This window comes from Diplotaxodon limnothrissa, linkage group LG12 (assembly GCF_057381915.1).
Source record: "Diplotaxodon limnothrissa isolate DT_005_m linkage group LG12, D_limnothrissa_male_GT1.1, whole genome shotgun sequence".
In the NCBI taxonomy this organism is placed as follows: Eukaryota; Metazoa; Chordata; class Actinopteri; order Cichliformes; family Cichlidae; genus Diplotaxodon; species Diplotaxodon limnothrissa.
In genome coordinates, this window is record NC_140607.1 from 21,317,455 (window position 1) to 21,345,309 (window position 27,855).

Genomic DNA, 27,855 nt, shown 5'->3' on the forward strand with positions numbered 1-27,855 from the left:
ACCGGGTCTAGGTACCCTTGCCCCTGGAGGGGGGAACTGCACCCAGACCCAGGTGGTGTTACCCTTTTCCCTGCGGTGGGGAGAGGCAGACCGCCCCGATTCTGCAGCAGCAGGGAGGCCCCACACTCCAGACCGCAGCTGGACGGCCAACTCCTCCTAGCCCCCCCGCTCCAGCAGGCCGCAGAGAACGGGGGTGAGAGAAGACTCCAAACCTCCCTCCACCCGCTCATTGTAGTGTTGATGCATGTGTGTTCTAAGGTGCAATTAAAACCCAGGAGGGCATGGAGCTACCTGCCAGAGAGCAGCAGGTAAGCGCATAGTCCCCCTTTTTTTTTCTCCTTGTGTTTTTCATGGCTTCACCACATTAGGATCAATTCTACAACATTGCCATCTTGTGGTAAAGCGATGTTATCAGGAACCACATCAGAAGCATCAAACACACTTCCAGTTACTGGATTTTTGCTCGAACATGTGTCTGACGCCCCCCCACACACACACTAGTTTTAACCAACTCAGTTCATTTAAGGTGGCATTGTGATGATATATCCAGTCTAGATGGACTGAAAATTCACTGAATAAATGTTTCTGTACTGTAAAAGGAGGCCTGCTGTACTGAAAGACATGCGTTTTCCAAGAGGGACCTGACTAAATACAACACATAACAATATGACAAGTAAAGAAAGACATACACCTGACATTCAGTACACACAGTTGAACACAAACATGCAAATCATATAACAGATAAATAACAGATCATTACAAAAGCAGTCACACTGACCAAAAGAGCTATTCTCTCGCTCCTTTAAAGTGGACATTGTCATCTCCTTCTGTAGGATATTATTCCAGGAAACAGAGGCCACAGCTTTACAAGCCTTTCCCCTTTATTCCATTCGGACTCTGGGGACAAACATTTGTATAACATTGTGAAAGCGTAGACTTATGCTCGTTGTACTGGTGATGGTGGGTGGAAAAAATGATTATTTGGTTCTATCTGTGGCCCTGTTTATTGTGCATATATATCACGATCCCATTTAGGTGACAGCATAATACAAACTAAAAGAATAAAATGACACAGGTTACCCTGGGCAGTCCGGGGATTTAAGATTAAGTAATAACACAGCAAACCCCCAAAGAGCAGGCAGTAGCTCTGGGGCAGGCTTTCTTAGTCATGTGGTTTATTTGTTACTTCAAATGCAGATTGCCCTACACTCAATGTGTAAAAGGGTGCCAAAAGTGTCTCACCCTGATGTGCACTGGTACCACTGATTTATTAGGACCTGGATTATAAGCAAAGGCACAGGCTGGATTAATAACACTGATGATTAACTTGGTTTGTCTGCCCTACTCAATCTGACAGCATCAGATCAGAATTCAGGAGCCAAAACCGCATGTCAAATGTTTAGGAATGTTTAGATAACAACGTCACGTGGTGCGGGGCTGAATTATAGACTTGAATTGATAGAGCGGACACTCCCCCTCAGTGCAACCCCCTCAATGAGTGGCCGGGGTAGCGGCCGCCCTCTCCCTAAAATTGGTGCCACAAACTGTTTATCGCTGTCGTAATGTAAGTAATTTAGTTTGATGGCAGCCTTGTCAGGTTACGCTGAGACCATGTAAGGGCTCTCCCTTCTATCCAGCCCAGCTCTGTGCTCTGAATCCTCTGCAGTCTGCATCAGCAAAGTGTCTTGGCATCACTTCTCGTTCTTCCTCCGGTGTCCATTCCGGCGTCATGTGAAGGGGGTTTACGGTGGTTTCTCTCGTCCTACACCGGACCCTCTTCCGTCGATCTCATTTGTCAGTGACAAGGTCCTCGCCCTGGTGGACCATCTGGGGCTAGTGTCCCTGTCTCCGCTGCTCCCGGTTTATCCAGCACTCTGTGGCGTGCGGCGGAGCCGAGGATGAGCGAGCAAGGGAAGGGCTCGGCATCCGCCTCTGCCGCGGCCCCGGCACCTGGGTCGGATACTTACAAAGGCTGGCTTTTTAAATGGACCAATTATCTGAAAGGCTACCAGCGGCGGTGGTTTGTCCTCAGCAATGGCCTGCTGTCATATTACAGGTAAATATCGCACGCATGGCGTGTATGTTTCCTCCTCCCTCCCCCTGGAAAATGTAAACGCCACTTGTGCTCACATTTCTGTGTCGGCGCATCACTACAGCTGGCTGCCTCAGCTGTTTAGCAGCAGGCTAGAGCTAGCTACCGGAGCTGTGACGGAGGAGAAAGTCAGGATTTTCTTTAAAAGACAGCTGGGCGCGGAGAGACAGTGACACAGACGGGGACATATAGGGCAGCTAGTCCTTTAAATAAGTGGGAAATCATGTCACGGCAGGCGCAGACGTTAGCCAGCACACCAAGCTAGCACGATAGCCTCCTGCAGATCCAGCTGTCCGCCCGGGGAGACCGACACGACAGGGTGCCCGGCCGCTTTTAACACACATTTAATAACCCTTCGCCCTGAATACTTCTTTTTATGTGACTTTCACCGTCTCAAATACCTTCGCCACATGACCGCCACGTTACTTTTCAGAGTGCATTCATTCATTGCATCACGGTCACGTTACTGAGCCCAGCCACTTAGTATGATCGCCGTAACGGGATACTGTGCGAGAGAAGGTCGCTATCGTTTATCCGTCTGTCCTCGCTCCTATCGCACAGCCAGGTAGCTGCGAGCTAGTGTTAGCTGTAGTAGCACCTGTGGATCAGGTGCTTTCTCCGCGGGAGTCATGTTTCCGCAGGTGCAGGTGTTCAAGCTCATACATGAGCTCTCTGAATGGATCGTAAAGCACGCCAGCTCCTAGGCTTATTTCAGTTAGTAACGTGGATTTATACTATAGCACTTCAATTTAAAGCCAGTCAGAATCAACAAATCTCCTTGGCAACAGCAATGAGAATTACAGACTTGCTTCAATTAAGTTTATGTTATTTTATATAAAGCCAAATCAAAAGAACAGTCGCCTCAAATCACTTTATATCATAAGCTAAAGACCCTACAATAATAGAGAAACGCCCCAATCATATGACCTTTTATGAGCAAACACTTGGTGACAGCGAGAAGGAAAAACCTCCTTTTGGCAGGAAGGAACATCAGGCAGAACCAGACTCTGGAACAAAGCTGTACCTGCTTTGTGTGACATAATCTTCACAGCTTTCCCCCTAAACCTCTTTGATATACTGACAAAGATGGTGGGACAGAGGCAGAAAGCCAGATCTTGAGCTGCTGTTTGGTCATGCAAAATTAGTTGATTTTCACTTTCACTGCTTGGCTGTTGCATGTTTAACCTGTTTGTTTGCTATTGCTGCTGCTTTTGTCAACACTGAAACACCCTGCATTATTTGATGTACACAGACGGTTTCAGCAGTTTGTACGTCATACTGAGGCCTGTCATGTTACCAAAGCATTTATATCAGTGGGATCTTTTGGTCATAGTGTTTTCCAGCAACAGATGTTCGCCCTGTCTCTGACCCAGTTTCCCTAATTAAAGAGTGAAGGTGCACCTAATGGCATTAACCTTCCTCTGCTCACCATGCTGCGAGTCAAAGCCTTGACTGTGAAGTTTAAATGCTTTCACAGTTTAGATGGCTCTAGCATGATGTGTTAATGCACTCTGTAATTGCTTGCAGCCATAAAATAATGCAAATCATAAGTTGATCCCTCTGGGTTAATGTCTTTTTCAAATGTCATCTTTAATTGGGAAGTTAGAGTGCTTGTTTAAAGGGTCCCCTGCGAACCGTCTGTGTACATCAAATAACGCGGCGAATGCTCATCAGTACGATTTTGCCTCCCCGGGCTGTGAAGCAAACTTCTGACTCACGATGTTTTCCTGCAGCTCCAAAACTAAAAATGGAGACTGAATAGGGAGCTTTCTCTACTCTGTGTGCTGGCAGAAACACAATCAAATCTCTTTTCAGACCATTTCATGCCACACTTTCTGAAACAGACTCTTTGTCTTTTCGTGCCAGCGGGGTTATTTGACAGAGGTGTGGTAGATGCGGCCCCACACCTGCCCGTGCTTGTGGTGAAAGGAAAGATGCCTGTTGCCTCTACCCTCTATTAATAGTCCATTATGTTGTAAGGTGACTGCTGTCCCCGGAGTAAAGGTAGCCCGTCGACATCTGAGCACAGAGGCAGCGAAGCGAACGAGCTGTCCCCTCCACTGCTGTCTTCCTGGCAGACCACACTGTGCGTGTCTGACTTCAGGCTTTGTGTTGCGCCTTCTCTGGCTGACTGTCTGCGCTTCTTTTGTGAGTGAAGTAAAGGGGAAACAGTCAGTCAAATGTGACAACGTGTTAGGTTAAAGTGTTTTCTGACTGTTTTTTGTCTTTAGGTTGAAGCATCAGAAGAAAGACGGTCACTTTGCATCAGCGTGTTATCTGATTTAATGGAAATACAATTCACAACACATTAAACCGTGTCACACACTTTAAAGCAAAGACAACTTTCATCAAACCTCATGTAGCCTGTCCTGCATTTAATCATTTTTGCTTTGTTTAATAATTCGCAGGGTCCACCCGCCCCCTTTAAAAAGGGTACTTTGTATTTGTGATAAATCAGTACTGACAGACGTGGCAATTAAGACTAGTCAATGCCCCCAAAGGTTTCCTTTCATTCAGGCCTGCTGTTTATAAAGCAGCGGGTTGGTTCTTTGAGCTGGTGCTGCGACACAACTGCTGGGTTATAAGAAACGGTTCGTGGGCTGACTGACGCACTCAGTACTTGCTCCTGGTAAATTACAATGAGTTTTATAGAGATTCAACAGGGCGGTAGTTATTGATTGGTTAAGGCTGTGACACTGCGGCTCTGTCTGGCTTTTATTTCAGCCTCAGAAATATCAGGAGATATTTCCCTTCTTTTCTCAATGAACTTCTTTAAAAAAAAAAAGATGCATAATTGACTATTCCTCACAGTTTTAATACTCTCACCTCTTATAGTATATCCAGCTTGGTGTGTTAGGGAAGATTACAGGGTATTAAAGCTTTGAGTGCTATTGGAGCTGCTGTATCAGTAAATCCAGCCTTGCTCTTCATACTAGACCAGGCCTTCCATGTTTCCTTCTCAGCTGCGGGAGAGTAACTAGATAGTATCAATTTAAATGCTCGGTGGGGGGGCGGCACCTCTTGCGTCCCTTTGGAAAGTCAGGTTTTGGCGTTACAGCTCACACCTCTCAGCTCCTGGGAGGCGGGGAGGGAGCGGGGAAACTGGCCAACCTTCGGCCCAGCTGGAGGGTAAAGCCTGGCCTGAATCCTGTTTACTATTCCGACACATCAGCAGAGTGGCTGGAACAAGAGATGTTGCTGCGCTGATCTAATCTTGTTAATGGGCTCGTTTTCTGGTATTTGCACCAGGCTAAAGAGTGTACATCTCTTAGTGTGTGTGTTTGTTTGTGTGTTTATGTCAAGCTGAGGGCAGCACAGCGATGTTGAAGAGATCAGGGGCTCTGGCCACATTTTCATTATCTCATTGTTTTGGTTTTTCAGCAGGTCATGTCACACCATCCGTGCTGCAGTGTCATTGCTTTTGGTTTCCTTATCTTTCTTTTCTTTCATTAGCATGACATAGTCGCCGGCTTCTTCCCTGTCTTGTGATGGGCCCGCAGCCAGAATAACAAACTTGTGTACTGTGCGTTCTCATGCTCAGGGTACTCCCTTGCCTTCTTCTGTGTGCCTCTTCATGCTTACGGCCGTCTGTTCTGTGTTCTTCACTGGTTGTTGTTTTGTCATTACATGCTCCAGATCGGTGGATTTGTGTTTTATGAGGATTTGTGCGCAGGGGACCGACAGGTAAAGCACTGCATTTCTCTCCTGGCTGAGCGCAACATGCAGGACCCCTCGCTTACCCGCAGCAGCAGCCCACATTCACCTTCCCCCTATCCCCTCTGCTAGTGCCTTAATGCCTCCGTGGTTCTTTTCGCTCTTTCCCAGCTTCTTTTTTAGTTTCCTTGACTGTATGATTTCATGGCCTTTGCATGGCCTCACCTCCCCATAGGGCAGAAGCGATCAGTGTGGCTTCTCATCTTACTCATCAGCAGCACATTCCCTTTGTTGACCCACTTAAATCCGGCACTCTGCAGCTGAGCTCGGCTGAAATCTGGGCTGTTCAGGATTGCCGGCTGCCCCTCCGCGCTGCTTCGCATGGCCACAGTGCGGTGTTGTCTGCGCAACTGATGTGCACCGAGTGCCAGAGGAAGGGTACACTGAACCGCTTGTTCTGGACTGGCATTATAACAAGACTTGACTTCAGCCTGGAGAAGCTGTATAGGGGAAGCCACTGCCTGGCAGAACTTTTAAATACACTTCAAACTCTCACTCAACAAGGCGGCAACCACCTTGTTAGTGTCAGCTGAGGCCGGAACTGTTGGGGAGCTTAGTGCTGCTGAGAGGCAGCTGCTTGTGGCAGGGAGAGCTCACTGAGGATGGATGAAAGGATGTTAGGACCCACAGACAAATTCACATGATTGCACGGGTGCGTCAAAGGGGCCGTTTCCAAGGGTATGAGCAGGCAGACATGTGACATGGAGGGCTGAGCATCTCTTTGTTTCATTTGACACAACCTCTGCACTTCACAAGAGCGAGTGGAGCATATGATTAGGCTGATTAGTTGCTGCTCCCCGGTTGAGGCTGTTAATCGGCAAAATCAGCAGTCTGTGGTCGGGCTGAAAACCTGCTTCAAAAGGCCACGAGGGTCTACCCATGCCCTGCAGTTCAGTTCACTTAACTGTGACAAAATGTCAGGCAGACAGTTTTCAAATGCAGAATGTTAAGTGCATAGTTTTTGTAGAGTTTTTTTCTTTTCAGTTATTAAAAAAAACTAGTTGTATTTAAACGAACCTCATTGAAATGGATTTTCCTTTTAATTCAGTTCAATTTGATTTCATTTATATAGCACCAAATCACAACAACAGTCATCTGAAGACACTTAATATTGTAAGGTAAAGACCCCAGAGAAAACACCAACAATCAGATGACCCCCCTATTAGCAAACACTTGGCAACAGTGGGAAGGAAAAACTCCCTTTAACAGGAAGAAACCTCTGGCAGAACCAGACTCAGGGAGGGGCAGACATCTGCTGTGGTCAGCTGGGGGTATTTTCTGTATTTGCCTGTTACATATTTTCATTCAGCCACACTAAAGGAAAGTATCAAAACATGTAAAGGATGTATGTTTTTCAGCATAAAACTACTGAAATAACTAATGTTTGCATAGATTTCTATTAAGTACAGTTTTTTTTTTTTTTTTTTTGCTTTACTTATATGCAGAGCAATTGCGTTGATGTGCCCCTCCCACCCGCAAAGGCCCATTTTGAGCTAGAAACAGCCCTGGAGTACACTTTTGTCAAAGATTTACACAATACATATAGTCATCAACTCATACAACCCACTGTTCCCTTTACCCTTTGTTCTAATCTCTCGTCCTGCTGCTTTGGTTCTGTCTCCCTACTATCGCTCTGTCATTTTTACCTCCTCTCACACTCTGTTCTCTCTTTGTTCACACTGTTCTTCATTGTTTGCCTGTGTTCGCTCAGACAAAGGCCTTGTTATGCGCAACAGTTGGACTTACAGGCTACTCAGATACCCACAATTCAACACACTCGCAGCAGGGGCAGTCAGGTCACGCTGAGTGAATCAGGAGCTCCATTTGTATGCAGGTGTAATTTCATGTATAAGGTTGTGTTTATTGAGTGAAATAATGTGAACAGTCCTGAAAACTGACTGACACGATCACCGTGGATACCTCCCTGCTTGTTCTTAGTGGCCACATGCCTCTTCCACTCTCCTACTTGCACCCCTGCTGTAATGGATATGAACATGAATTTACAGTGTTAGGATTGAATGATGTGATTGTAAGACAGGGGAAAAATAAAACAAAACAAGTTTTCAGCTTTTTCTACTTGGCGTTTTGTTTGCAGGACACAGGCAGAGATGGCCCACACGTGCCGAGGAACTATAAACCTTGCAACTGCACACATCGACACAGAGGACGCCTGCAATATTGTGCTGAGCAGCGGCGGCCGCACTTACCATCTGAAGGCCAGCACAGAAGTGGAGCGGCAGAGATGGGTCACGGCACTGGAGTTGGCCAAAGCTAAAGCAATCCGGATGATGAACGATCAGTCTGGTAAGGACAGATGTAGTAACCGGCTGCCTAAATAGAAAAATAGCTCTGCAACACATAAATTGTGGGCAAGATGGCTGTGAGCTGGTGGTGCAAGGTGTTACTGGTCAGAATCCGATAAATAACAAGCTGGACTGAGTCAGTTTGAGCAAAAAGAACAGTGTGCCTTTGTCTTGTTTATCTCAGGTGATTTCACTACTGGTTAAGCAGAGTTCTGCACAGTTTTTAGGCCAGTCTAGAAATTTGGATATATCTGTTTTTGTTCCTGGTCCCCGGTGTCCAGTGCTATTTGATATTCATCACAGCTGTCCTGCTTCTTTAATGTCATTCACATTCCGTTATGAGCCAGGAGAGGGCAGCGCTGTCTGCTCACTCAACAAACTGGAGTATGCTAATAAGACTGTGAGAACCAAGCTTCCATTCAACCTCCTGTCAGCAGAACACTCTCCTTTCCAAGGGGACTTATTCTTGTGTGCTTGTATTAAAGGTTTCTGGTCAAAGGCTGTGGGAAAAGTCGAGGAGAGCCGTTTTTCTTCACGTTTCACCCTGGCATCGTCCCAGAGCCTCTCTGCCTGGATGTTTTGTTTTGTAGACAGGGCCTAGAGAGACTGAGACAGGCTATATATTGCTCTGGCCTCCATTTGAAAGTCAGATCACTAAATATAGACTTGGGCAGGAGGGGGATGTGAGAGCTTTTCAGCTCATCACTTCCAGTAAGCAGGACAGGAATGCTTGTATATTTGTATTTTGAAAACGTTAGGCTATTGAACAGCTTGGCTGTGTGTGTTTGCGTGTGCGTGTATTTTTGGTGACCAGTTCCATTATGCTGATGTCCAGCTAAAGCTTTTGTGCCACTGCAGTTTGATGTCCTTTATTTTCTTCACAGAACATGACCTTCTTTGTGTATTTAACCAGTTTTGCTCAGCTTGGTTTCCCTGGTGTCTCATTGGTAGTTCATAATCCAGAGCGGGTGACATAGACACAAAGCAGTTTCCATTTAATGGGGATTTTTGAAAAAATACTATGCAGGAAAGGTTTGTAAGACACAATGTGATTTTTATTTTTTTATATATGAAGTTGAGACAAGCTTCGATAGGTGTGACACATTTACAATTGCAGTGTAAAGGCTGTTTTAAAGAGATATTTGTAAAACACTAGCAACGTTTTTATTTATAGAGGAATATGAAAGGTATTATAAAAACATCCATGTAACCCTGAAGCATTTTACTACATATTTTACTCTAATGTAATTATACAAATAGTAGATTTTCTCATTTAAAATGGAGGCAATCAAAATGACAGTGATGGCACATGGACTGGTTCTCACAAGATCAAGATCCTGAACCCCAAACTGCCCCCATGCATCCATCAGTGTGTGAGCGATGAAGCACTCACTGTATGATTATGTGCATAAATGCCATGAGTGGCTTACAGTGTTGTAAAATGTTTTGAGTAGTCTAAGACTAAGAAAGTGCCATATATTGCCAGTCCATTTATATACACACGCACAAAATCAAAGAGGCACACACTGCGACTTTTTAATCCATAGTGTGTCCCAAACTCCTAAAATGCTGCATCCTACAGCTCCCATAGTGCAACACAGCATTCTTTTTGTGCCTCTTCAGCAAAGTCCTTTTAAATTCAAGCAGCCAAACAGCTCTGGTCATTTATTTGGCCAGTTATTTTTGAATTAACTTTAATTTCAACGCACATTAGGATACAAAAACTGCATATAGTCCACTTAAAAAGTTTGCTGACTTTGCCCCAAAGAAGTTTTTAAAGACGTTTGTTTCCTACTGTAGAAACGTTTTAACCACCACTTTAACAACACGTCTTGTTTTCACAGGCAGGCTTTAAAAGTCTCAGGTCCAAGCTGACATCACCACAAAGATCCCGTTAGCGGTTATACTTTAAGTCAAGGCCCATAGAAGGTGTTTAAATAGGCTGTGTAATAATTCAGAATGTATGCTCGTTTTAAAACAGGAAGTCACAGGAAAAAAAAGCACCTGTGTGCGCTGCAGTAGTCACTCAGGGTATGCTGTTGCTTTCATAGCACATGATAGAGAGTGAAACTGTCAGTCTGAGACTTTGTTAAATGGTTCATATACAATCGTAGAGCCTGAAATCAATATTTGCTGCATAAATGCTGTTATTACCTGCCAAACATTAGACTTTGTAACTCAATGATGCAGTGAGTTTGTTTAAATTTAAATATCTGTCAACTTCTGCTGAGTGTATTCATATTGTCTTAACTTGCTGCATGTCAGTCAGGAAAAAGTGTCAACATTATATTTGTGGTGAGTTTTGTTTCCAGCGTAATGCAGAGCATATTGTTCTTTATCCATGAGCAAACATGGATCAGTGACCAGGCGCCTGCATTTACTAATTCGCTCTTCCCTCTCTGTCTCCTCGGGGGAGCCACGAGCACAACATGACTTGCGTGTCAATACAGAGCAGAACTGACAAAGTGAAATCCTTGACGTTGCCTACTGTTACTTTGCTTAGACATGCAGTGCAGTGTAATTTTTAGGCCCTTATTCTTTAGGTCTTCTGTATAATTTACTGGATTTCAAGTCTCTCGCTGTCAGCCGGCAATAAGATTGATCTTGTGTAGACCTGACCTGATCTTTCAGTCAGTTGCCTTAATGAATGCTGGTGTCACTTCTGCTGCTTTTCCATTTGGCTGACTTTTCTCGTGTGCGTATTGTCTTAATTTAGGCTGAGATTGGCTTTCTAACTGAGACTACTTGCTGAAATCTAAGGCATATGAGCTCAGCAGGTGGCAGTGTTTCCCTCACTTCACTGTGACCTCTCTCCTGGGTTGCTCTGCCTTGTCTTCACGGCTTGTGAAAGTGGGATCACAGCCTGACACTGCCGAGCCTGTAAATTTAGCACAAGCTATTTTTTTTTTTTCTTGATAAATTTTAGTGGATAGTAAAATGGTTTACTGGAAGTTTAAAAAGAAGAAGAGGAATTCACTCTTGTAGTAGTCATCTACTCGGGTGTTTCTCTGAGTGAACTCAGACAGATGCAGATCAGGTTGGCATCGGTATCAGACACCAATCCATCAGGCGTGCAAGAAGATGTGAGTCTGGAGTTTTCAAAAAGCAGTGCATTGATCTGCACTGGGTGTCTAATCTATAAGCAGTACAACTTACTGACTCTGGTGACACATAAACTGGAAGTGGATCAGTTATTTTTCTTTCTGTCCCCTGTTGCATTATCTTTAGTTGCAAAGAGAGAGCTCTGTCCAAGTATTGCCTTTTAAACATGCTTCTCTCAGTTATTTATTTTCATCAAGATCACCTCTCCCTGCTCCCCACCTCTTGGTGTGAACTGACTACATTGTTTTTTTTTTAAAATTTTTTAACCCTCTTATATTCTCACCATCCCTCGCGCTGTCTGATTTTCCCGCCCCACCCCCTCTCCCTCTCTCTCCCTCTCTCCGTCTTTCCCGGCTCTCTCACTGAGCCGGTTGTGCTGCTTTGCATCCAGGGTTTAGGTCGGAATGGAATAACCATCATCATCTTTCTTCAACTCTCCCCTCTCCACCTGCTCTCTGTTGCTTAAATAATTGTGATTGTCCTGCCAAGTAGTGGGTGATGATACAAGCAGCATAAGGTCTCCCTCCTGTAAGTAAATGGCTTTTCTTCCATTTGTGTTGTCCTCAGGAATCTGTGTGTGTGCACACTCAGACTTGGATATCTGGTTAGGATGATTTAGATCTTGCTGTGTATTTATCATGTGTCAGCTATTGTATTTGTGTTTTTGTTTGTTTTTTGATCATTTGAAGTGATAACTCATCAGTGTGGAACTAGTGGTGGTTTAAGTGTTATTTCTGTGCTTAGTAGGTGACATTGAAGGTGTTTAAGCAGAATGGGGAAATGATTAATATATAATATATAGAAATTGAATAGAAAGCTGTGCATCATTTGACGTTTAGGGTAAATGAACCTTTTAGGGCAGGGAAGGAGACTGATTAGAGGACAGTCATAATGTGTGCAACATCAGCCTACATGGCAGTAAATCTGGACTAGTAATGTGTCTTTGCATCAATAACTTGATGATTTTGTCTAGTATATGATTTTTATTATTATTTTTTTATTGGGAAAAAGTGTTTTTCTTTTTTTCTTTTTTTTTTCTTTTTTTCTTTTAGCTCTTATGTTAAACATTCACATTTGCTGTTATCACCATAGAGCCAAAAACTACACCTTGACATATTTGGTGAACAAAACACAAAAACAACAAAACAATTTCCCAATTATGCTGCAGCTGCTTCATCTGCAATGAGCTCTAGCCATGAAATGCTACTTTCTGAGCCTGTGAAGGATGTTATGAAATGACAGATGGTGTGCCTATTATCTTCATCAATTAAGTTCTCCTGTGGCTGTGCACTGAATTGCTTCCCCTTGTTTGCCTTGGATGTAGACGGGTGTGCTGGCTGAGGTTGATTTGCAAGATCAGCTCAGTCCCCAAAGACAAGGGAGATGGAGACGGAGAGATCAGAGCTACTTTCAGGCGTGTGACATAACAAACACAACTGAAGCCAGGCTTCACAGCGAGCCTAAAAGCTGTGGTTGTCCAAACAGTCAACCAGGCAGAAATGATACGAGTCTGATAGTCTTTTTCTTTTCTCCTCTGTATTTTCTGCCATATTTAACTTCCTGTTACCTTTACAAATGATTACAGACAGAAAAGGAAACAGTATGAAATCAAATCTTTTACTGCCTCACGGTGGATTTAACCTTTCTGCACTCTGGCTTCCTTTCCAGCATGGCCTACATAATGCCGGCCATGCTGACACATTGATTTTGGAGTTAGACGCCACCTGTCTTTTCTCCCACTGATGTGACTTTGTGATGTTTTTGTTTGTTTTTTTTCACTGTAAACAACCTAAACTGAACGAATCCATTGTCATGCGTTGACTTAAAAATGCATGGCATTGTCTCTTTTTCCTTCCCGTCTTCCTCTGCCACTGTATTTTGAAACAGTTTGTGGTAAACAGTCTCCTTTTTAGGATAATCATGCTGAACGAACTCTGAATCACCCTGCCTGTAGGTGACTGCTGTCTGGAAAGAACAGAGAACAGATTAATGTTGCCTTCCAAGCATTTTTGCCCAGAGAACTTCCGCTCACTAGTTTCTATTTTTTTCTTATCATTCTCTGTCATGTGGGAAAGTCGCAGGAAATCAGCACTTTATGAAATCCTTAGACCAACCTATCTGGCACCAATAACCACGGCACATTCACAGTGACTTAATTGACCTTTCTTCCCAAATTTGACTCTTCAGTGCCATGACACATTATTTTTACTATTAAACTGAAGCTGATATATCCAAAACTAATACCTAATCATTCCAGTTGCTAGAGTACGATTATGCGCTGTCAACCATCAGTTTAATCTAACCCAGTAATAAAAACCTTGTTCTTTGTGGCCACTTACAGATTACAGCTGAGCAGGGGTGACATAAAGCAGAACGGTAAATAAATTTTTTTAAGTCTTTGATTTCTTTATTTATTGATTTGGAGTTTCATTTTCAAGCTTCAATCCTAAACCTACATGATTATCGTTTTTATGAATGTGAAGGTAAGCGATCTGAATGGAAAGACATCTCTGCATTCGACATGAACTCCCATTACAGCAAGCGCTATAATGAGTTATGTATTGCAGCAACATGTTGTAGCACCACAGGACACCATGACAACAACATAGACCTTCAGCAATTTGCAGTCACGAAACAAAAAGAGGAATTTTAGCACAAGTGTATTATTCATTGCACACACGCTGACTCAGTGTTTTGACAGCTTGCGACCTCTGATTTCTCTTCTTTCATTTTTTCTGTTCTACTGGGAAATAAAGGTATCTGTTTAAAGAGATGTCAGGTCATTCAATGTGATAATAAGTCACTCAAGCTCTGAAATCAACCATTCAAAGAATCTTTTGATTGCTGAAATGTTGCCGGTTTAGAAAGAGTCCTGACCTTAAGCTGATTAAAGTGTACACACAAGACAACCCACGGATAACGCTGAACTGAAACTTGGCTTCTAATGAGCTGTGGTTTCAAAAACCTGACCTGTCAGTAGCCCTGGTCAATAGCCGTTTGACTGAGCGCTATGCTTATTAAGATGGTTCATTATTTATTCTCTGTGTCTGTGCTGGAGGAAGATCCTGGGCAGGAGTATAAAAAATATTTACATATAGATTAAATCAAACACTTAAGTCTAAAATAAGATCCTAAAACTCCAGAGTATTTCAGACTTTACACACAGAGACTATCGCGTGTGTGTGTGATAGACACACTGAGATAATTACGTAGCCTCTGACAGAAGGTTAGTCCTCTTTGGATAAGATTATCTCTTCAAAATTTTGAATGCATTTCAAGACACGTGTCAAGATATTCTTGAAATAAACCGTGCCTAAAAGTTTAAAGGCACACCATAGATGTACTTGCAGTGTCAACACTAGCATCTGCCATGCAGAGATCATACCTGGAGTTTATTGTCAGTGGGGCTGGATGATTCATTGCCCCAGCGTACCGAGAATCTGCTTTAATTTCACTCTTCTGCGTGGGCCATTCATAGCGTCTGTTTGCAACCGTTAAATCGTTAAAGTGACGTTTGGCCGTCTTACTATAAGGCAGTGCAGGCTGAGACAGGAAGCAATTAGTCTTAACTCTTACATTTGTGGTTAATTAAAGATCTTCCACCTCCTTCGGATGAGTGCGTTATCATCGCTACAGGAGCCTCGGTGCATTAAGAGGTCTTCTTTTGGCTTATATTTCACTAAAGTCAAATTTTGTATTTCCGGTTCTTAAATGTAAGTGGTCTTGTTTCCCCGGCGATGGCGAGGAGGTACAGTGTATCGCACAATGTGGTCCTTTATGTGGCTCAATAACATTTATGTGGCTTCTAGTGCTTCAAATAATCTCATATTCAGCATGAGACTTTTAAAATGCCATCTTACATTTTTCCCACGTTGAAACGACTCTCGCTCTTGAAATGTTTTACTGGTTTTAATGAGCTCTGCGCGTCCAGGCCGTGGAGGCTGTGTGTGTTTGGGTTACTGCTTCCTAATGCAGCAATTAGACTAATGAGACTGTTACTTATGCTCTTTAAACACCATCGTTCGCTTTAGTTTGTCTCTCAGATGCCTTGCCCTTCATCTGTGTGTCCTCCAGGAGAAAATAAACTTTCTCAAAAGAAGATCATTTGATATTTGCACTGAATTTCTGAATGTAAAAAATCTGTTAATAATTGTAATATTTAGCAGCTATTAGTTCGATTCAGGTGCCTATATTAAAATATGTATTTATTATCGTGGATAAATTGGATCTTAGATTGATTTACATCAAGGGTGATGTCAGAAAGCTTAATACTAAGGAAAAAATGCGTTTATGAAGCTGATGCATATCACTCCAAGCCAGCAGAGGGTTGTGCTCTTTTTGCATGGCTAAACTGAACTGCAGTGAAGTAAAGAAATGATGAAGGTTAAGTGTGAAATTAATTGTAGTTTCATGCTTCATTCCCCCCTGAACATGCCCCAAGACACTTAGATGACATTTTTTATTTACAGTCCAACAGTCTTTCCTCGTCAGCACTTCTCTCACCTCACTTACAGCCTCTCTCCTGTTCACTGTTTGTGCTGTTACCAGATATTTCTGCAGAACATCTACAACAAAGGTTTTACAGTAGGGACTAGTAGTGGTTTTAATCAAAGGAATAACTTAGGCCCTGAAATGGACCTATGCTATTCTATAGAAACAATGCACATTTTTCCAATACTAGCCTGGAAAAGTAAACTCTTTGTGAGTCATTAATAACAGTTTGGGCTGTAAAAGATTTTGAACTTGTGGACTGGAGTTTCAGCTGATCGTAAAATTGCATAAAATATGATATAAATACTTTATTTGGGAGTGGTTTTATGCAAATAATCTTTGAAACAATTACACTATAATTAATGAATGTATCCTGTATGTATCAAAATGATAAATTTAGACCCAAGTGCATGGCTTTAATGGGATTATTGATGCAACATCTGAAGTTTCACTGAGGGCTCGCCACAACACAGGGCTCTGAATATTTGATTGGGACAGCTTTTTTTTGTGTTTCCTGACCCAACCCTCTCAGAGTTTTATTGGGATCATTTGCCTGTTAGATAAATATGTTAACCACTACAGTCTGGAGCCGTTGTTAATAGAATGGCTTGATAATTAAACTGGAATTAAATTAAAAAGACAAGCAGTACTGAGAACAAGTAGGCATGCAAAAAGAGCACTGGGTACGTGTATGTCACTGGTAAAGAGGCTCTTAATCCTGAGTTTTCCTTATTGAATCTTTACCTGTATAGTTTGGTGTTAAAAATGTCTGTTGTTTTGGAAGTCAGATGGTGTTGGGGTGTAATTTCCCTTTTGTTCTAAATGACTATTAATATTGCTAAATTATATTATAAAGATATCTGAATAAAGAAACGTTTGAAATCTGTTTGATTCTATTGTCCAGTGAGCCGCAATCTAGGATCAACAATGTCATGATGTAATTATGGTAAAAGTAAATTGATGAATGCAGAAGCAGGATGTCGAAACTGCTTCATGTAGGTGACTTTGATGTACAGCACACTGTGACGCTCACACTGGCAGTAATATTGCAACCTTCACTTTATTTTGAAAAGTCATGGACTGAGGACAGTTATAGTAGCCGAAATCATCCTACAGCATGAATTCCTCTGTGTTGTATAGTGACACTGATAGGAGGTTAGATTTTAGAGTGACTTCATAGTCAGCTGCAAGATGAGCACTTTAATGATTCTGATAAAGGATTATGACATTAACACTGGAGGGATACATCAATCAGTAGAAGTGGAAATGGACATTTTATTGGGGTTATTGCTTTTGACCTTTATGCCCTTGAGTGGTTTCCACAACTATGACACGTCCTTGTGTCTGATCATATGCTTTTTATTTACAAACCCAACACTGTGTTTTGCAATCTCTGCCATTACAATTTGTGAATAATTGTTGCCTTCTGTCATCAAGCTGCCAAAGCATCAGGCAGGCAGTAACAGAGAGGAAACGGTGTATATTGGGCTCAGTTGTGTAGATGACTGCTGGCTGCCGAGTCCTATCTCCTCTCTGCTTCACTCACTCCCTCTCTCCCTCCCTCCATCTTCAGTCTGCACTGCACAGAGAGAAGCATGTGGAGGGGAATTGTAAATGTGCCGAGCTATGGGAAAGTGTGTATGCAGAGTGCACGAGTGTTTCTGAGAGACAGGGACAAGGTATAAGAAAGAGGAATTACAAGCGGGGTGCCCGCTTCGCTCCTGGCATTATTGTAATTGTGTGCTGCATGTGCGTGAGTATGCATGTAACTGTGTGCACGCTGCAATGCTGAACAGGAAAAGTTGCTGCTTCAGCCCACCCTTCTCTGGGATTATGTAGCATCTGAGGGCAACACTGCGTCTCGGGAAGCGTGGCGTGGGATCGGGCCCGCAGAGTGGGATGAAGGGCCGGCGCTGCTGGGAGCCGGGGACCATCCGCTCCCTCTGCAACTCAGGCTGCCTGAGTTCACTCAACCAGGGTCAGTACAGTTTTGGCTAAAACTACAGCACGGCAACATAGAGCCGTCACACTCCTCGCGGTCCAACAGCGAAAGCTTCCTCATTCCGCCATCTGCTCGTCATCTTACGTTTGAAAGATAGCTGTCATTCCTCCATCCATCTCTCCCTCTCTCTGTGTCTCCTATCTGCTGTCTCGGCTCCCTACGCTCCCGCAGCCTACTTTAACAATGCAGCACCTCATGCTGTAGAAAGAGCGGTGTGTCATCTTTCTTGCCCTCTTAGCTGCATGCAGTCCTTTCTTCTCTTACCCTTCTTTCTCCTGTGCTGCTCTTACTCACATTCATTTCCTCTCTCTTCTTTGCGCCTGCTCCACCTTACATTTGCATATGGATGAGACAGAGCATGCCAGGCCTGCGTATTGGCAGTGTGTGTCTGTGTACACATATTATGTGTGTAGAGTTCACTGCACCATCACAAACTGTAAACTGGGAGGTCCTGTGTATCCCAGGGTCCTAGAACCTGTTATTTACATATTGTAGTAGGATGGTGGATAATAAGTCTCTGTTATGTCTACAGATCAGTATAACTTTGTTTCCCCCATTTAACACTTATAGGAAATTATAGCTATAATATACTGGTAACAGATTTCTTGCAGAACAAATGCATGTGTAAATGACTACATGGTTATCTTTGGAGCAACAATGCTAAATTTCTCAGCCATCGCATCTCCCCTCAGTATAAAATGTGTCTATCCATTTTATACTGTCTCTTCCAGGTCTCTCACTTCATCTATTGCTTTCCTGCCCACGGCAGAGTTGGACAGTGTGGAGTTGAACAGCTGTGCTCTTAAGCCCTGGGCTCCCAGTCCCCGCGCTTTGTCTGTTTGTTCACTCAAATGAGGTTGGCATAAGTAGTTTAGCTCCTGGTGTTTTATGATCTAATACAGTGCAGTCCTTTTCATACTAGACTTCCACACATTTTCTGTAATGTGAATGCAAGTGATGAAACTGCATAAAGAACAAGAGTCTGGATCAATGCATCACAAATATCTGGTCCAAAAGCAATAAATTGGATTCCTTCAAGGACAAACTAATAGTGCTAACAGTACTGAAAAGTGTTTAATGGAATAAATCAAAACCCTACATCAGAAACTAAATTAATTTTAAAATACAAATATAAAATGCTTGTTGCATTGTACTTTAAATATATGGGTGTGTACTATTAGTGTCATATCTCCCAAAGCCTCAGAAGAGACGGTGTTCACTGATATTTTGAAATTTGAAACGGGGATATTAAAGAAATGAAGGTTGATGTAATGTAATGTCTGGGATTGTCTGTTTTGATGTAATATTTAATTAAATGTAGTTACTAATATACACCCACCTTTTTTTTTTTTTTTCTTTCTTTTTTTTTTGTGAAATTACCTCTGAGATGACAAAGTGTTGGACACTAAAAACAATGTACTGTACTTCAGTAAACTTATTTGACCCATGTTGACAGAAAGAGAAACCATAAAGCTGAAACTGTCCTGAAATCTGAGCATCACAGAGACTCTGATATTTATTCATTTGTGTTGCAAAGGCATGTTCATCCCTCCTTTTTTTTTCTAGATGCACTTCTTAATTATGCCAGTGAGCTTACCAGCACATGCACTCATGACTCTTTATTAGGTACATGTTGCTGGTACCAGGTTGGATTCCTTTTTGCCTTCAGAACTGTTTTAATTCTTCAGGGTACAGATTCAATACAGTGCTGGAAACATTCCTCTGAGATTTTGATCCATATTAACATGATCGCATTGCACAGTTGCTGCAGATTTGTTGGCTGACCATCCATGATGTGAACCTGCTGTTCCACTACATCCCAAAGGTGCTCTTTTGGATTGGTATCCAGTGACTATGGAGACCCTTTGAGCCCAATGGACTCCTCTTTATGTTGAAGAACCCAGTTTGAGATTATTCGTGACACTGTGCTTGAAGCGGCCATTAGAAGATAGGATAGGTACACTGTGGTCAAGTGATGGACATGGTCAACAAGAATACTCGGACAGTGGGGTTTAAATGATGCTCAGTCAGTACGAAGATGCCCAAAGGGTGCCAAAAAATATCCTCCAAACAATTACACCAGCAACAGCAGCCTGAACTCTTGATGCAAGGCAGGGTGGATCCTTGGTTTTAGGTTGTTTTTGTCATATTCTGACCTAACTATCTAAAAGTTGTAGCAGAAATTCAAACTCAGCAGACCGCAATATTTTCCCAATCTTCTTTGTACAATTTTAGTGTCCCTATGCAAATGGTAGCCTCAGTTTCCTGTTCTTAGCTCACGAACAGGTGTGGTCATCTGCTGCTATAGCCCATCTGCTTCAAGGTTCTACCTGTTGTGCATTCAGAGATGCTTTTCTGCACACATGTGTTGTAACTTGTGATTATTTTAGTTACTGTTGTCTTTCTATAAGTTGGAATCAGTCCAGTCATATTTGTCTGACCTCTGACATCAACAAGGCATTTTAATCCAGAGAGCTGCTGCTCAGTGGATGTTTTCTCTTTTTCGGACCATTCACCTATAAACTATAGAGGCGGTTGTCTTGATGCATGCTTAATCATCCAGGTGAGGAAATCCCAAAAAGTCGATTCTGTTCATCGGGACATGGCGTTTTCAGTGGGAGAAATGTTGGATGTTTCATTACACATCCAAGTGACTTCTTCATTCTCAGCTGACTGCAGGTTTCCCCAACCTTATAAACAGTACATTTACATAAAGACTGAAACTAGCACCATTGAATGAACAATGGGCTGTGAGGCGAGTTTCTTGATCATTAATATACAAATTGTCATGATCATTGATCAATGACCACGAGTACCATTCACAGAGATTTGGGGAATGGCCGCAATCACAGCATTGTAAGATGGTGAAAGATGTACCCTTAGGCCCCCTCCTCGATTCAGAGATGGTCTTTCCCTTTTCACATAAATGGCCTCTTTGACTCCCCGCTCAAACCAGCCTTCCTCCCTGTTCAGGATGTGTACATCCTTATCATTGAAAGAGTGTCAACTGGCCTGTAGGTGTAAATAGACTGCAGAGTCCTGGCCTGACGAGTTAGCTCTTCTGTGTTGTGCCTCCTGGCACTTAACAGTGTACGCAATATAATACTCTGTTTGTGTTGGGGGACCAGATCTTTGAGGTGGACCAATTTTTGGCGCAGCGTGTTTTGGTGTTTAAAAGCCACAGATATGCAGTGTTTGGAGAAAATGCATCGCAACTGTTCCGATATTCCTGACACATAAGGAATCACTAAGGGTTTTCGCTTAGGCAATAGTTGTTCTTCTTCTTTCCTGGAACAGCTGGAGCTTTCTTTAGATGTTTTCCAAGCTTTGACAAATGTCCAGCTGGGATAACCACATTTACTCAGGGCCTTCTTGATATGATGTTCTTCTGCTTCCCTGGTCGCTGTATCTGTGTTCGGTCTGTATTGTAGTGTCCTGATGACACCCAGTTTGTGCTGCAGTAGACGATGAGAGTCAAACCTTAAACCTACGCGTGTGGATCAGTATTTACGGTACACTTCGACTTTTAAATGTGCACCACTACTGATGGAAATCTCACACCTAAGAAGCTTGTCATTTTTCATATCATCCCTGGTGAATTCGATGTGTTGGTCCATCGAGTTACTGTCTAGAGGTGGTTCTGAGGGAAAATCCCAGCAGATCAACAGTTTCTGAAATAGATCACTCCATCTGGCTCCAACAGCCATACCACATTTAAAGTGACATAAATCATGCTTCTTCCCTGAGGGTATCTTAACCATGCCCCAAATTCATGGAGTCAATGCCATGTGATTAGCTGATACAGTAATGAGGAATATAACAGGTGTATGCAATAAAGTAGCCAGTGAGTGTATATATAAAAACACACATAGATATAAATAAACATATAAAATAAAATAATCTGAATTGTCTGTTTTTTGTTGTCAAGAAATTATAAGATTAAGAAAGTTGGACTCCATTGGAGTCGAGCAATATAAAGACATGTTTTTAGAAGTTTTCTAAAAATTATTAAGCCATAGTTGTGGAAACCACTCAGTTCACTGTAACAGGGCATTGCTGAAACAAGCAACAAATGCGGCAGCCCGAGTAATAAGATCGTATTTTACCAATATACCACATGACCCACTGTAAACACACCACATGTGACAATCATATTTTGTTGACTGCTATGCCAGTGTCACTGTTTGTAGGACAGTTTTGGTTTTAGTTGTGAAAGGAAATGTATTCCTTATTGTAAGGATGAATTTTAATGCCAACAATGCTGAGTGTAATCTAGTGACCTCCTTATACATCTAATTTAAATGTTCACGAAGATGATTGGAAATAACAGAGAATGCCTTTTATGCCCATATCATTTCCAAAAAAGTAACGACACTTGTGAGCCATATATTCATGAACTATTTTACCTTTTAATTGTAACATTAGTGCCTGACTGTAAGATGTCTAATGACTCAGTCAGTATTTAGGAGAGATTGTCGTCCAATAAGATTATGAAGCTTTAGAGCATGGCTGCCTCACACTGTCATCTCTGTTTCCCAGTAAGTATTTCCTCTTCATATTTTAAAAACACGAAGATGTAGTAGAAACTCCACTAATCAATGCATGATGTCATTGTGGCTACATTTTGAGTGGACCATTTCCTGTGAATCACACTTGTATCTGAAGATGCTTCACGACTAATTAGCGAGACCATTACATGAAAACATGCTGGATTTCATGAAAATCTCAACTAGTGAGTTTGTTGCTGTTATGTTTAAAGTATATATACTAGCTGTGGGTCAAACTGAAGAGCTTTCATAGACCGCCCTCCTTCTCTTCATGTAATGGCCTGAGCAGCATTTTGCATTGTCATAAATGAAGGCCTTATGTGTGGGAACATCTATTCACGAATACATCCTTTCAATTTTGCAAATATAGCACACATTAGCCTCCAAATAAATCACTGCAGACTGTTTCAAATGACAAACACAGGCTTTGCATTTTGCTGTTGAGTGCCATTTTTTTTTTTTTTTTTTAACTGCTGCAGTACCCTGATATCCATGTCATGTGTGACTAGACCTGCGTAGTAGAGCTCAGTTTGTATTCTGAGGTTGTAGGATAATTAATGACCTCAACCTTCAGACTGTGCATGCAGTAAAGCTGGAGCTATTTAACTCTCGCAGGTCTGATGCACCAACTGGGAATTTGTCAATTGAATTTACTCAGCATACCACAATATAAACCTATAGTTTAGTAGTCAGCAGACTGATTGTTTTCTTTCTTTCTTTCTTTCTTTGTCCTAGCAGATTATGTTTGTAACTTCAAACTCGTGCACAGTTGCTGCAGTTTGGCGTTAATCGTTTCTTTTGTTTGCTGCTTTCTGAGAGGGTTCGATCGGATGCACCGCCAGGGCTGTACTGCAGAGCTCTGGGGACAGTGATGGGTTACACTGCACAGTTTCTCATTTGCTTGTGGAGTGCCATGCTACTGGTTTTAACCTGCTGTCTCCTCAGTTTATCTCCTTGTGATGTATCTCAGGGGAGGTATGGAGCCAGTTGGCAATTACTGGCCAGGATTACAGTTATCTCCCCTGGGACTCATCCTGGCTCTTTGTCTAGCTTGTTCCCTCCACTGTTTCTCATTTCTTTCTTTACTCATGCACACTCCATCAAAATACCCAACAGCAAAACTGTCATCCCTCCTTTCTCTGCTGTCTGTTCTGAAACAAACTCTTTATGATGGAAATTGAGTGGTCTCAAGTTTACACGTCTTGTGATAAGAAAGGGCGTGTTTTCAATACATATAATACAAAAATCTGGACTTTTCATTTAAAACAAATAATTTACAAACACGAACCTTATAACATGTAATTGCATTACTGCATACTGTACATAGAGACAAGTAACTGATTATGGGAAAAACATGACCACTAGCTGACATCATTCGTGTCCTCTCGTGCTCGTACAGGAGAGGATGACTGCAAATCGATACAAAGTTGTTCTGAGGGATCACCTTTGTCCCATGATGAAACATTAACCTTAAGGAAGTGGACTCTTCCAGGATGACAACGCCCTAATCCATAGGATATAAGGAGTCACTGAATATTGTGACAAGTATGAAAACGATGTGAAGCAAATGCTAATGCAGATGTTGAACACCCATGTGAGCTTTTAGGCAACAACCTCTACCACCTTCATCAAAATTCCAAATGAGGGAATATCTTTTTGTAGAAAGGATGCACTGCCAGGGACTTTAATTCATTTTTCAGTTGGCCCAGTTAGTTGGTTCACCTTTAAACCCTGAGAAGGTCTTAAAAAAATATAAGTGCTTTATATCATTTGAAAGCACTATCAACTTACCCCACAAAAAACACTCAATCTAAAAAAACCCCCAGAAAATCACTATATGTTTGTTACTATGGTTTTTTTTTTTTTCTTCATTTAAGTCACCATCTGTAAAAGAGGCATACTTTCAGTGCTTTTCCCTATGTTCCTAAAGAAGGAGTGTTCATGTTTCTAAAAGAGACTCGTATCCCAATTTGCTAATGTTTTCTGCAAAGTGACAGGTTTAGCTTTAACAAAATAAAAATAAATGTATCTTCCCTCTATGTGGATATCTGAAACATCAGGAAACATAAAGGGCATTTATGTTGAAATAAGAGACTGTGTCAGGGCCCGACAATAACCCGTTGTCCAAATGTATTGTCTCACACAACTGATTAGATATCAGGAAATTACCCTCTTTCAGCAAATATGGCTATTTTGACTGGACCTTCATTAGATCAGTATGAATAATAGAAAAAGAGTCCTGAAATATAACTTGACATTTAAAGCACACAACAAATTCTTTAAGTGCTATGATTATTTGAATGTAAGGTAATGCCACAGCTGCCCTAAATTAACAGTACTGGTAATGACCTAAATCATTTTTCATGTTTCTGCAATAGTTAATCCTCCAGTTTGTGCAAGCTTCATATTCCAAAGTATATTTTTAATGAAAATTTCCATTTGTCATCTCCTATGTGAATTTTCAAATTTACTGTTTTAATAAAAAAGCTGAAAAAATGGTAAAGCACATTATTATTTTTGATCAAAATGCCAGTTTACAGCTATTAGCTTGCATTATTGAACAGAAAATAATTGTCTTGGTGGTTAAATGTTGCACTTCATTCATTTCTGTCTAATCAGAGAAGTCTGGTGTAAAATTTTGTAGAAAAATCATGAATTTACTGAATCTCCTGTGTTTTCTTGTGTTCATAACAGGTGATCTAATACATTTGTTGAGCATGTATGTGTCAGCATGACTCTGTTTTGGAATTAAACAGTTTTCACTTCCTAATGTTGAAATGATGAATTCATTCTTTTTTATCGTCATAATAAATTCGATACATGCTGCAGGTTTCAAACCGGCCTCCACAGTCAGCTGCTCAGTTGTCATTGTGACTCGTAACCCCCCCCCCCCCCCCCCCCCCCCAAAAAAAAAAAAATGGGGGAAAAAGTTGTTTTTTCTCCTCGATAAAGCTATTTTAAAAACAAAAACAAAAAAACTAGTTGAATTAGCAGCATGTTACCATCATTAATCCAGAGGGACAGTGCATTTTTCACATTTTCTTTCTTTCTTTTCTTTTTTTTTTTTTTTTAAATATACGTCTGCATATTATGCCACAGGGTAACTTCTTGACAGCCACAGGCCTGGCTCCACTGATCTGACAGCCTACCCTCAGGGACTCGCAGAGAGACGAGCCCTGACAGTGAGATGGCAAACTACTGCTCATCCAATTACATACTTCTGCTGCCTATTCTCCACCTTCCACTTCTTCCATCACTCAAAACTTGGGTGCTCACTACAAAGATTGACAGTGGGGAATGAGTGAAGGACAGAGGAACCGTATACATATGCAGAAGCTAGCTGCTTTGTGTCCATGTAATGAAATGTTGTGATTGGACAAGCTATGACCTATACAGCAGACATGTGTGTAGCTTAGTTTATGCTAGACACAAATAATTGTTTAAATTTGGTCTGAGAAGGAGGATGAAGTAGGTAGACTTGGAGGTAGACTTACATTTGTGTTAATGCAAGGTTGTTCGAGGTAGTAGGCTGTGGGGGAGGTACTGAAGGTAGTTCACCCTTGAAGCATGACTGGCATGGTAATGACTTTGTTCTGAGAAACCATCTATCAACATCTGCTGTTGTAAGGGAAGTGGTTGGAGATGTAAATAGGTGGGCTAGGCAGTGGCGCTAATACATAAACAACATAGATCAGCATTTTAGTGACGTGGGTTTATTGTAAAAGCCATTACTAATTTGTTAATTGAAGTCCAAGTGATACCCACTTGGTGCCAACCCAAAGGATTTTCTTCTACAGTATTCAGTCTTGTCAAGTTGTGCTTAACGTTTTGTTTTTGCTGCATAGATCTGAAAGGATATTACAGAAAGGACATTTCTACTACTTGGGGGACACAAACTTTGTTTTCTGGTTTCTGCTTAAAGGTGCAGGGTGTCAACAGAGTAGAACCCAAATCCAAAATCTGAATTAGAATGATTTTTGGTTGGAGAATTTATTTTGCAGGCGGTGTACTGTAAGCAGTCTCTTCTGCACAAATATGCTTTGGTACATGTGACAGTTTATTTTTAAGTGGCATCACTGAGAGCTGTTGAACTCTTTGGCAGAATGGGGGTAAATAATATGAGCCAGGCATCACTGCAATTTTGGATGTTTCTTTTTCCAGCCACGTATTTGAATTTAATATCAAATGGTCCCAGCTGTACATCTAATTTACCAGTGGAATGGGATCACCACCAGTTAGTGAAATCCCCCGTTATTTAAAATTTGCTCAGTGCTCTCCATGGTCATGGGCTTCTTTTTTTTCTTTTTCTTTTTTTTTTTTTCTTGTCACAGCAGCTCTCAAGTTATCCTGATATTATCCAGAGTCTATGTAATTTCACACTCTTAAACGTGGACGTGAGCATTAGTGTTTGGCTTAGTTAGTGGTGACTTTACTAGGGTGACCATATTTTGATTTCCAAAAGAGAGGACACTTGGCCCAGTCATGAAGAATTTTAATAATACTGTTTGCTTCATTTTTTTTAAAAACATATTTAAAACATGCATTATCTGTGCGGTTAATGAATGGTGAAATGTAAAAGCTTATGACATTTTTTTAAGTCAACAAGTGCAAAAACAAACAAACAAACAAAAAAAACCCTTAAAAACCTCTGGAATGAAAAAATGTTACAGAAATAATGCCTCATCTGTATAAGAAAAATTACCAGTGAGGTATTGTGCAATGGTTTCTGCTGTCTCATTTGGCGTTTCTAACCTCAATTAATTTTGTTTGCATGCCACCATTCTTCCAGTCAAAGTATGATTGGGAATATTTTCTCTGTTCCATGGTTACTTAAGTCTGAGAAATGCCACCGTACTGGATTTCATAAAGAGCTTCAGGAGTGACTTCCACTGAGTGTAACACTATCACACCATTGACAATAGCTTCAGTCTTAGTGCGGGCACTGCTGAACTTTTTAGTTTGGAAATGCTTCTGATTTTTTTATGGATTTTTTAAAAAAAAATTTTTTATTATTATTATTTTTAGTAACACACTAGTGCAATCCATGGATCTATAGCTATTGGGATGCTTCATAGTATGAAATGCCAGTGCACCCTCTGCTGCAAAAACAGCATACATACAACAGCATCCTTGTTTTTCCCAGGTGTAACAAAGAACTCAATCAAGTTACCAGATGAAATTTCTCGCACAGCCTTTTTATGTTTTTATGTGTCTAAGTAACCTTTGTAAGACACACAAACGTCTGTGCCAGCTCTGCACACAGTGCACTACGCCTCCCATTTATTCCGACCGGAATGGTACGAGGGAAATTTCTTTTGCAGTTTGTCTGAAAAGATGCACTTGTGCTTTGGCGTCTTTTGAGCGCGCCGCTGCGCGCTCTGTCCCGTCTGTAAGCGCGGAACAACACTTAACACAGCAGTTCAGGGATGACGTTGCACATATCGGTCCTCTGTAGGATTATAGGAAAACCCGGACATTTTCATCCATCTCGAAAATCCCCCCGGACGCCCTGGACAGAACGTGAAAAGTGGACATGTCCGGGGAAAAGAGGACGGTTGGTCACCAGTGGTTCTTAACCTTGTTGGAGGTACCAAACCCCACCAG

At 41.8% G+C, this 27,855-nt stretch overlaps 1 protein-coding gene across 4 annotated transcripts in view; it reads left to right on the forward strand.

Moving 5' to 3' along the window:
- Nucleotides 1-1,684: 1,684 nt before the first annotated feature.
- Nucleotides 1,685-27,855, forward strand: part of osbp2b (oxysterol binding protein 2b) — a 51,566-nt gene continuing 25,395 nt past the window's right edge. The window contains exons 1-2 of one of the 4 annotated variants that reach the window (XM_085367316.1): nucleotides 1,685-2,056; nucleotides 7,902-8,110. In XM_085367316.1, the coding sequence (XP_085223442.1) occupies nucleotides 1,899-2,056; nucleotides 7,902-8,110 (367 nt within the window). In that variant the 5' untranslated portion in view covers nucleotides 1,685-1,898. Of the gene's footprint in view, nucleotides 2,057-5,170; nucleotides 5,222-5,292; nucleotides 5,329-5,576; nucleotides 5,777-7,901; nucleotides 8,111-27,855 lie in introns of those variants that run through there. The other 3 variants (XM_085367318.1, XM_085367319.1, XM_085367317.1) reach the window with 3 other exon arrangements.